Genomic DNA, 12,119 nt, shown 5'->3' with positions numbered 1-12,119 from the left:
TCTTTATGTATTTTGGATATTAACTCCTTATTGGATATATCATTTGTATATATTTTCTGCCATTGAAGTATCTTGCCTTTTTTGTTTTGTTGATCATTTCCTTTGCTGTGTAGAAGCTTTATAATTTGGTATAGTCATTAGTTTTGCTTTTCTTGTCTTTGCTTTTGTTGTCAGTTGTGTAAAGTCACTGCCAAGACTGATGTCAAGGAGGTTACTATCTTGTGTTTTCTTCTGAGAGCTTTATGGTTTCAGATCTCACATTTAAGTCTTCATTTAGAGTTTATTTTTGTGTCTGGTGTAAGAAAGCAGTCCAGTTTACATGTGGCTGTTCAATTTTCCCAACACCATTTATTTAAGAGACGGTCTTTTCCCCATTTTATATTCCTGCCTCCTTTGTTATAGATTAATTGGCCATAAAAGCATGGGTTTATTTCTAGGCTCCCTATTCTGTTGATCTATGTCTATTTTTGTGCCAGTACCATCCTGTTTTGATGATTATAATTTTGTAGAATAGTTTGAAATCTGAGATTGTGATACCTCCAGCTTTGTTCTTCTTTCTCAAGATTGCTTTGGCTCTTTTGTGATTCTATACAAATTTTAGGATCATTTGTTCTGGTCCTGTGAATAATGCTGTTGGCATATTGACAAGAGATTTCATTGAATTTGTTATTGCTTAGGGTAGTATGAACATTTTAACAATATTCTTCCAAAATGTGAACATGATCTACCTTTCCATTTGTGTCATCTTCAATTTCTTTCATCAATGTCTTTCACTTCATTTGTTAAATATATTCCTAGGTATTTTATTCTTTTTGATGCAATTGTAAATGGGATTGTTTTCTCAATTTCTCTATTTCATTATTAGTATACAGAAACATAATAGGAGCACCTGGCTGGCTCATTAGGTAGACCTGTAACTCTTGATCTCAGAGTTGTAAGTTTGAGCCCACAATGGGCATAGGCTTTACTTAAAATAAAATCTTAAAAATGTAATGGATTTCTGTATATTAATTTTTGTATTCATTTATAAGTCTTTATATATTTTGGTGGAGTCTTTAGGATTTTCTATACATAGTATCATGTCATCTGCAAATGTATAGTGAGTTTTACTACTTCCACTTACCATTTACATGTCTTTTCTTGGCTTAAGCAGGCCAAACTTTTATATCACAGTCTAATAAAAATGGACATGTGACTATTCTAAGGAACTATTCAAAAGGAGATACCGTATGGAGCCTCACTGATATAAGAAGATTGGTTTTATAAACTTGTGTAAGATACTCCCTATCCCACAAGTTTCTGTTAGATTAAGTTATCTTTGAAGGTCTTTCTAAAATGTAATCATTCATATACACACTGATAACTATATACTGCCAAACAAACTGGTCAGAGATTGACAGTTTAAGGAGTGAGGTAGTTCTAGGACATTTTTCATGGCTTTTCTCATGTTTTAGATGATCTCGGTGGGCCCTAATTGTAATCACATTGTCCTTAGAGAGGCAGGAGGAAATCTGACCTGAGGATAAGAAGGTAATAGGACAACAAAAGCAAAATGTCCCTGGCTTTGAAAATGGAGGAAGGGACTATAGATCAAGGAAGGGAGCTCTAGAACTAGAAAAGGCTAGGAAATGGATTCTCCTCTAGATCTTGTGGAAAGAGTGTCCTGCCAACACGTTATTTTTGGTTTAGGGAAACTGATTTTGGAATTCTGATCTCTAAAACTATGGAATAAATGTGTGTCCTTTTCAGCTACCATGTTTGTAGCAATTTGATAAAGCAACCATAAGAAACTAATACAAAACTAAATAGCCTTCTACCTATTTACAGAACCACATTTTCCTTATGAAACTGCATCTAATTTTATTCAACTTCCTTTTCTGATATTCTAGTAATCTTGCACCTAAGCACCTAGGAACCTACAAAGAGGTATGTAACCCATTAGCTTTATTAGATAACTCTTTTCATTAAAAAACAAAACAAAATCCTATATTGGCCTCCTCTATTCCTTGTTTTCCACATCTTCCTTTTTGCTTACCAAAAATACTTTACCCAGGGGATTGTCCTTGACTTCTCACTTCTCCTCATAATCCTGTACTTGTCATTCTATTGATTGCATGGCTTCATTATGTACAGCAAATTCTCTTGGCCCATCTGTTGATCTCGAGACCTACATTTGTAATGTTCTGCTGTGAATCTTCAGCTGGGTAGCTCATTGGCATCTAGCATTCAACATAACTAGAAATGAATTCATCTTCCCATGATAGACTTATAAACAGAAAACAAATCATACCAGGAAATGAATGTCTCATCAAATAAGGCATGTTAAGAATTTTGTTTTGTTTTGTTTTACACAATAATGGAAAACTAGAGAAGTATCTGATTTGGGGGGTTTTGCAGATGTCAATTTTGTGTAATATTTTTCAGCATTTCTTCACTTTGTTCCACATGGACCATTCTAGTTATGGTGCAAGTGACTGCAGGAATGGAAAATCTGAGTTTCAGACTATTCTGTATTTAAATTCTAACAATACAGTTTTCTCAAGTTTCAAAAAATTTCGTATATACTTGTTTTTCTATTTATTATCAAATGCTTACAGATCATGAATCTCATCCAGTGATGCTGTGACATCATACTGAGGTCTGTTTTCCTGTCTAAATGAACTTTATTGAGGTATAATGTACATACACTAAGATTAACTTATTTTAAGCATAGAACTAATGGAGCACTTTCTAAGGTATAGTACGGAAAAATAAAATAAAAAAGAGTACATATAGTATGCTTCCTTTTGTGTAAGAAAGGAAAAATACTAATATGTAAGCAATATAAATATATTTATTTCTGCAAAATGAAACATAGGAAGGATAAACCAGAAAATAAAATTGGTTAAATTGTAGACAGTAGGTGAGAATGGTACTCTTTGGGGTACAACTTTTCTTTTTTAATTTAATGTTCGTTTATTGTTCAGAGAGAAAGACAGAATGTGAATTGGGAGGGGCAGAGAGAGAGGGAGACACATAATCCGAAGCAGGCTCCAGGCTCAGCTGTTGGCACAGAGCTTGACATGGGGCTCAAAACTCATGAGCTGCAAGATAATGCCCTGAACCAAAGTTGGATGCTTAACTGACTGAGCCACCCAGGTGTCCCGAGTACACACTTTTATTACAATTTTGACTTCTGAGCCAAGTTATAATTTTACATATTTAAAAAAATCACCAAGAAAAAACATAGATGAATACAAAGGAACAAATGAACCTAATTTGACAATGTGAATATTTAATTCAAGTAACTTGGGACACAGTACTCTGACTCTGTAAGTTTTTACTGAATACAAGAATTGTGAAGAAATCTTGAACTTTACCTTGTAGTTTGTTACTGGTGGTATTAGTGATTTTAAATCAATTTTGTGTGTATTGTAGAATAAATGAATAATGTATTGATGTTATGTAGTAGGATTCTCATGTGAAAGGAGGGTGATAAAACATGAAATGGGGTATGGGGTGCAGAATAACAACTCTGAGCAACTAGAATGAAATTGGAGATTATTGTGTGTGTGTGTGTGTGTGTGTGTGTGTGTGTGTTGGACAGTGATCTTATGTGCCTCCAAAAGTGAGTCGTTGAGAGTATAAAATCATCAATTATTGATGACGTTAAGTATGATCACTTGGTCAAAGTGGTACATACCAGACTTCTTCTTCATAAAAGTCTTCTTTTTTTATTGTTTTAAGTAGGCTTCACACTCAGAGGAAAGCCCAATGTGGGGCTTGAACTCATGACCCTGAGATCAAGACCTGCCATGAAATCAAGAGTCAGACGCTTAACTGACTGAGCCATCCAAGCACCCCCATAAAAGCACTTTTATCTCTCTTGGATAGTATGTCATTTATAGGTTGATTTTTGAGATTGCACAAATCCTATTTTCCAACAAAGTTTTACCACATTGTTTTGTCATTCTTTGGATTGTTACCAAAATGTTTAACCTGAACCTCTCATGAGGAAACAATGAGCGAAATCCAAATTGTGAAACACTATTTGAAATGACTAGTCTGAATTCTTCAAAACTGCCCAGTGTCATGAAAGAAACAATTCAGGTGAACTGTTTATGATTAAAGGAGAGTAAATTCAATGCAGAATTATCGATTGGTTCCCAGACTTTAAGAAAATCAGTGCAAAGAACAATATTGGAGCAACCTTGCTAAATCAGAACATTGTTCAACTGTATCAGTAGTCAAATTTTTCTGACAATGCTATTGTGGTCTATGGAAGAATGATGTCTTTTTTCAGGAAAAGACACATCCTGAAGTATTTAGAGATGACATTATGATGTATCACTTTACTTTTAAATGAAAGTTATGTGGTGGAAGGGAAGGAAAATACATGTGACAAAACTGAAGGAAAAAAAAAACATGTCTTAAACTTAAAAAAATAGCATTTAAAACCTCTTTAGGGGTGCCTGGCTGGCTTAGTGGAGCACGTGACTCTTCATCTTGGGGTGGTCAGTTTGAGCCCCACATTGGGTACAAGATTACCAAAAAATAAAATCTTTAAAAATAACAAATTAGTGCCTAGTGCAATTTTAAGACAGGTGTAAACAACATTGATTCAAGCAGCTATTGACTAGAATCCAAGTAAATATCCACTAACAATTTCAAAGACATATCAGCTGAAAACCAGAAGAGAATGGGATATACGGTTTGTATTCAGAATCCTCTAAATAATAAAACTTACCATTGTTTATTCAGTTCTCCCATGAATGAATGAGCCTTTGTGGAAGACAGAAACTACAATTCTTATTCTTCTAGAGATTTACAGTATGACTGGAGAGATAAGTTAGATTTATAAAAATATAAAAGATAAATATTCGAAAAATGCGAACGTAAAAAAACAAAGCTAAATTGTCCATTAAATATCATACTATAGAAAAATGTCATGGGAAAACATATTCAATTAAAAAGTGTTTGAAATTAACTCAATTTTGTTCTAAAAAATATATGTACAGGGGCACCTGGGGTGGCTTAGTCAGTTAAGCATCTGGCTCTTGATTTTGGCTCTGTCATGATCTCGTGATTGGTGAGATAGATCAATGCATGGGGCACTGCGCTGACAGCATGGAGCCTGTTGGGGTCTGCCCCTCCCCTGCTTATGTGCATGCTGTCTCTCAAAATATTTTATTAAAAAAGATAATCTGTACATTATTGTAATTTGTTTTCTATAAACAACATATGTGTATTTAGGAAATAGAAAAAAAAATACTGGAAACATACACACCAATAGTGTAACAATGACAACCTTGCAATGGGAGGAATTTGTGATTATACTCATCTTTGACTTCTATACAGATCAAGTATTTTTAAATTTTTTTTGATGTTTACTTTTTAAGAGAGAGAGGGAGAGGGACAGGGTGCAAGTGGGGAAGGGGTAGAGAGAGAGGGAGACACAGAATCCGAAGCAGGCTCCAGGCTCTGAGCTGTGAGCACAGAACCTGATGTGGGGCTCAAACTCACCAACCGTGAGATCATGACCTGAGGTGAAGTCAGATGCTTAACTGACCCACCTAGTTGCCCCTAGATCAAGTATTTTTGCAACTCTTTTATAATCAGAGTACAAATATTTTAAAGAATTCTAAAACACAGTTTAAAGTACACAGCAATATACGCTAAGCACCAAACTGTCGTGTCTTTAGTTCTGTCAGAATGTCAGAGGTCTTTGAGTACTCCATCCTGATTTCTTCAAAAGACAGAACTCCCACACAATGCCGTAGTTTCCTGTATATGACACAGTAAGTGCTCATCCGTCATTGTGAATATATCATTTGATGTTCACCTATCCCATTAGATCAATACCTCCTCTTTGGAGATGAGGAAACAGGAGATTTAGAAAAATTTAACTTTTTAAGGATCACTGAGTACGTGGTTGCACCAGAATTCAATCTTTACTCATATAAAATGGCTAGCATTGCTGGCAGAATATAAGCTCCCACGTTAGGTCTACAAGTAATGGGAGAGCAGGGACCATGTCAGACTTGCTCCACTGTGACCTCAGGGTGTAACACAGTATATAATGTAGTACCCAGCACTTAGTAGTCATCAAATAAGAATTTATGTTAATAAGTAGATCACTTTTTTTTGTCATTACGGTTTACAACCGAAAACTAGGTAACTTTGAGTTTCAAATTCAGTCAATAAAGGTAATAGCTTGGTATATACAAATGAAATGACAGCACCAAAATTTTTAAATTAAAATAGTGTGGAAAACTAAGACAAATTTGTGGTAATAGTATACTTTAGTAGGACTACTGGTAGAGTGTTTTTTGTAAATTTTCCTAAACATATAGGATTCCTTAACATAAGACATATATTATAAAAAGGAGGGCCATCTGGGTTATTCCTTTTCAAATTTGTCATACCTCTAAAGGAAAAGAAATTATTCAAAAACAACTGAGGACCCTTGATGCTAGTCTTACAGAAATAAATTATAAATTATACTAAATATGATTATAAAAGTCACTGCATGGGCAGCACCTATGGAGTAATGAGAAAGATGGAAACAACCTAGAAACAGAGGTACACTGATTTATTATGTAAATAAGGACCAGATATTACAAAAGAAAAGAACAATACTGAATTTTAGCAGCCAATTCATGAGCTTGCCTGGGAAGTTAGTTCTGCCAGAGTTAACAGAAATAAAGAATGCTATATTTGTTAAAAAACAAAAGGCAGAATGCTAAATTTTTTTTTGAAGAAAACTTGCCTATATTGCCTTATTGTATGGGATAAAAGTAGGTTTATTTTACTGAAATTTAAACTTGTACTCATTGAAGTATCCGTGGAACTTAAAAACTTTTTTTGGAGGGGGAGGGGTTGCTGGGGAGAGAGCGAGAGCAAGAGAAGGGCTCAGGCAGGCTCCATGCTCAGCACAGAGTACAATGTAGGGCTCAAACTCATGATGCTGGGATCATGACCTGAGCAGAAAACAAGAGCTGGGCACTCAACCAACCAACTGAGCCACCAAGGCACCCTCTATGGAGTTTCTTAAGAGCTATATTGTAACATTTTGGAGAGTTTAGTGTTCACTTGAGGTAAAAGTCTAATTAAAATCACATAATTAAAGTGTATAATTTTTCAAGCTTAAAATTACAAGATATGAATCATAGTGTGTATTTATAATTATTTATATTTGATTATACAAATAATACAACCTTACAGTATTATATTTCAAAGCTGAAAGATCCAAGACTCGACTCTCCCGCAATCAGTGGTAAAATCACATTACTGGTTTCTTATGTGTTTTTCCCAAAACATTCTAGGTGCGTTTATGCAAGTACCTGCTTCTTCACCTCTCCCTGAAGTTCTCTACTATTGCTATTTTTTTCTACTTAGCAATATATCTTTAACAACATTCCAAACAGCTCATAGATCTTTCTTGTTCTGTTTTTGTTTTTAATATTTATTTTGAGAGAGGAGTGTACGAGTTGGGGAGGGGTGGAGAGGGAGGGAAAGAATCCCAAGCAGGCTTTGCACTGTCAGAGCTCAACATGGGATCTTAAGACCAGAAGATCACAACCTGAGCTGACATTCAGTGGGATACTTGACTGACCAAGCCACCCAGGTGTCCCTCTTGTTTGTAATAGCTGCATAATACCCCACTTATCTCTATTCCTATTTTAATAAACATTTGGAGTGTTCCAACTTATTAGTTATTAGAAACCATTCTGTAGTATCTTTGTACGTTCATTTCTGTGTATACCCATGGGCTATATGTCTAGATGAGGATTTTTAGAATTGGAATATACAGGGGGTGCCTGGGTGGCTCAGCTGGTTGAGTATCCAGCTCTTAATATTGGCTCAAGTTATGATCTCCTCGTTCATGAGTTTGAGCACATTGACCATGTTGAGCCTGCTTGGGATTCATTCTCTCCCTGACCTCACTCTCTTTGCCCTTCCCCCACATGTGCGTGCTCTCTCTCTCTCAAAATAAACTTAAAAATGGAACATACCGTTAACATTTTGAAAGGAGACTGCCATTATGGCTCTTCAAAAGACTGTACAAATTTATAGTTCGATGTGTTTTCTTTGCTGCGCTAGGTCAATGTGCTATTAGTGGTTTTAAGAAATATAATCATGAGAAAGTACATAATTAGTATATAACTTTTGAAATATCAAAGAATTTATTTGCAATCCAAAGAAATCATCTGCCATTGATCAGTCCTTTTTCTTTATAACTAAACTAATTAAAAGTATGGGATGTGAAGACAGACATGGGTTCAAGTCCCAGCATTGGCATTTAGGACAATTTTGAGTAGGTTATTTAGTCCTTAATGTAAGCCTTGATTTATGTCTTTGGAAAATGAGGGAAATAATAGTGCCTAACAGAATTATGATGAAGATTAGTGTACAAGCTGTTTAAAGAAAAGATTGACGGGAATAAATGCTTGATAACTCACATTGGAGGACCTAAATGATTAGCACATACAAACAGCATCTATTTACTTCTATTTTACAAAAACAATAGTGAATACAAAAAGATCTCCAACAATGAACTGATTATTTTCTTGGAGTCTTTCAATTCATTAGAATATAAAATCTTCATCTGAACTACAGTCATGAATGTATAATCCTGGGCAGGGTTTAAGTATGTAACACAATTCACTCGAATTCAAACATTGAGCTATAAAGTTCTAACTAAAGAAGAACTTCAGTAATGAGATTTATCACTGCAATGTAATCTTGAATTTCTCTAACCTAAGATAAAACAAGACAGGGGCACCTGGGTGGCTCAGTCGGTTAACGTCCGACTTCAGCTCAGGTCATGATCTCATGGTCATGATCTCATGGTTCGTGGGTTCGAGCCCTGCATCGGGCTCTGTGCTGACAGCCAGCTCAGAGCCTGGAGCCTGTTTCAGATTCTGTGTCTCCCTCTCTCTCTGGCCCTCCCCTGCTTATGCTCTTTCTCTCTCAGAAATTAAAAACAAAAAAACAACGATAAAACGAGAATTTCTAAGACAGTATTATGATGATGGCTGGTAACTTATGAACTATTTTTTAGGAGCACCTGGGTAGCTCAGTCAGTCGGGCGTCCAACTGCAGCTCAGGTCAAGATCTCATGGTTCATGGGTTTGAGCTCCACAATGGGCTCTGTGCTGATATCTCAGAGTTTGGAGCCTGCTTCTGATCCTGTCTCTCTCTCTGCCCCTCCCCCATTTGCTGTCTCTCAAAAATGAACAATAAAAAAATTTTTTTAAACTATTCTATTTTGTAAAATTTTATTTATTTTTTAGAGACAGCATGAATGAGGGAGGCAGAGAGGGAGGGAGAAAGCAAAAAGGAGAGGGCGGGGCCTGGAGCAGGGCTTCCACTCAGAAACTGTGAGATCATGACTTGAGCTGAAGTCAGATGATTAACCAACTGAGCCACCCAGGAACCTCTTATAAGCACTACTAACTTGAGAATGGCTGTAAGAACCAAGTGTAAAACTTAAATGTTGTTGTTGATTTCAAGCATTCTTTTTAATAGATGTTAAAGACTGAAATTACCTAGAAGTATGATCACCTTAAATCTCCTCTATATATATAGGAAATTGTAACATTTACTTTGAGACTTCAAAAACAAAACAAACAAAAAACATTTAAAATAGACACCACAAAATTTATCTGTGATTAAAGGTAGAATTTATTAGGAGATGAAGAAATGTATTATACATGGACTATAAATACTGCACAGTTGACTTTACTCACAGTCAAGCACAGATATAGTCAGTGCCAACCTATTTTGTGGATACTCTTGTTCTTTTGTTCCAAGAAAAATTTGCACCATAAGACTTGGACTTGGGTTTTGGAACCTTCTTCTCTTCAATGTCATAGCTCCACCCTAGAAAACAAAAACAAACCCAGAGAAACCATTAAAGAGGATACTTCAAGAGCACAGCAAGCAGAAGCTAACTTTCATAAATTTAATGTTCATTTATCATGAGGAATGCAATTCAGCAATCTGAAATATATTTAGTAATATGTTCCCTTATAATCCTGTGTGATAAGAGGGTCCAAAATATTGCCTGAAGATGATTTACCATATCTCAAAAGTATGACCCCATGATTTGACTTCTCCTTGCTCAATATTCCTTATTCAATTAACGATGGTTACGTACTTGTGTAAAATTTTCCATTTCCCTATCGTTTAAGTCGTTTAACATGTGACTTCTTTCATAACTGCAGTAGAGAGCATTAAGCAATATAACCTGTCTCACTGTTTTCTAAAAGCTGGTGGCTTTACAACAGTTTGGATCTCACTGGAAGCAATACAGGAAACATAGTTATATACTTAGTTATTTATACAAATGACATAGTTGCAGCAGACCATAAAAAGTTACTTGGTTCAGCTCTCTGGACCTTGACAGGCTACTGATTAAATACAAAAAAATTTTCAGCACTTGCTTCAAGTGCTATCTACTTAGAATCCCAGGGACATACTTGATGATAATGCAAATTATCTGCCCTCACCAAAGGCCTGCTGGATCAGATTTTCTGGTAAGGGCTTGGGAATCTATATTTTAACTTTTGGTCCTGGGACATTTTTATGCATAGAAGGTTGAGGACCACTGGCCTTAATTATTCTATTCTTTGTATCTTCTCTTCAAACCCCTTCTTAGTGTTTTATAATTTTGAAAGCGGAGTTTATTCACATCTTCTAAGGTATGGAGAACAACCATTCAACATCCTCCTTCTTGAAGATGTAATTAAGTCATCTTTCTATTCCCTAGTCCAAGAAACCTCTGTAACTTTTACTCCATAAGATTCATTTTCCATCCCTGTAATCTATTATTTTATCTGAAGGCTTTCTTCAAATAACTCCACTTGAAACATGTGATCCACGGCCGAATCATGTAGCCATGGATGAAATGCCCAAACTGAATAATACATGTCTAATTAAGTAAACTTCTTGATCTTGTGAGTTATGAGTTCTAGTCCCTCTTGGTGAGTATAGAATTTGCTGCCACCAAGTTTATATTTCAATTGCCCCTTATAATGCAATTTTGCCACAAAAGTGAAGCCTGTGAAAATCAAGTCATCAAAGTATACTACTACCCGGGACAGTGGGATCCCTGTGCTGGAGGCTCAGTGTGGAGCCTGCTTAAGATTCTCTCTCTCTTGGGGTGCCTGCGTGGCTCAGTCGGTTAAGCATCTGACTTCGGCTCAGGTCATGGATCTCATGGATCGTGGGTCCGAGCCTCACGTTGGGATCTGTGCTGACAGCCAGCTCAGAGCCTGGAGCCTGTTTCACATTCTGTGTCTCCCCTGCTCATGCTGTCTCTCTCTCTCAAAAATAAATAAAACATTAAAAAAAATTAAAAAAAAGATTCTCTCTCTCTCAAAATAAAAAATAAAAAAATCCTCAAAATCCAGGAGACAAAATGTTGATTCACTTGCTTAAACATAACCTTACTTTCATAGAGTAAAGTTTTGAGTACTTTCTAATCCATTAAAACAGGAACAAAATCAGAAAGCCCGGTTTTACTTTAAGAGGATCTGAACATTAACAAGTAGCTATTTGCATTTCAAAAAATGTACTAAGGGGCTCAAGAATAGTACGTACCTCATAGGTTGTCAAGATGTTTAAACAAGCTTACTCATGTGAAGTGCTTAGAAAACACCTGGCACTTAACAATCATTTATTGCTTCTATGTAAAAGGTACTTTCCTAAAATTTTATATGAATTAATATGTCCTTTATATAACTGAGGAAACTGAGGCACAGAGTGGTTAGGTAAGTAGCACAAGCTCACTCATGAAGGGACAGAATGAGGATTTGAACAAATACAACCTGATTCGGGCGCCTGTGCCTTAACTAATACTATGTCTCTTGTGGTTTATAGCAAGCAGCTGATAAATGTTCAGCTATTCTTTCTCTCCCAAATTTATTTGCAACTTTCTAGCTACATATCTTCTATATGAAGTATTAATGTAAATAAAATTTCCGTCACATTGGAACCTATTAATTTTGAATTAACTATAGAAAGGAATTTTGTAAGGATATTAATACTGTGAACTGAGCATTAACATTATAAACTTCTCAAGCATTTCCTCCATTAGCTAGCAAATGATGCTGTTAACTATAAAAAGTACTCTG

General features: G+C 35.7%; 1 protein-coding gene and 1 long non-coding RNA gene across 2 annotated transcripts in view; one reads left to right on the top strand and one right to left on the bottom strand.

Moving 5' to 3' along the window:
- Positions 1–12,119, top strand: part of LOC144222019 (uncharacterized) — an 89,038-nt gene that overhangs the window by 72,596 nt on the left and 4,323 nt on the right. The gene's annotated exons all lie outside the window — the stretch shown is intronic.
- NDUFS4 (NADH:ubiquinone oxidoreductase subunit S4) overlaps positions 9,643–12,119 on the bottom strand; it is a 109,958-nt gene continuing 107,481 nt past the window's right edge. Inside the window, exon 5 of the mRNA XM_077752507.1 lies at positions 9,643–9,864. Within this exon, the coding sequence (XP_077608633.1) occupies positions 9,761–9,864 (104 nt within the window). The 3' untranslated portion in view covers positions 9,643–9,760. The remainder of the gene's footprint in view (positions 9,865–12,119) is intronic.

The sequence above is a fragment of the Crocuta crocuta genome, unplaced genomic scaffold (genome assembly GCF_008692635.1).
Source record: "Crocuta crocuta isolate KB4526 unplaced genomic scaffold, BGI_CrCroc_1.0 scaffold181, whole genome shotgun sequence".
Taxonomy (NCBI): Eukaryota; Metazoa; Chordata; class Mammalia; order Carnivora; family Hyaenidae; genus Crocuta; species Crocuta crocuta.
The sequence above is the reverse complement of the archived record's forward strand: the minus strand, read 5'-3'. Positions and strand labels throughout refer to the sequence as shown.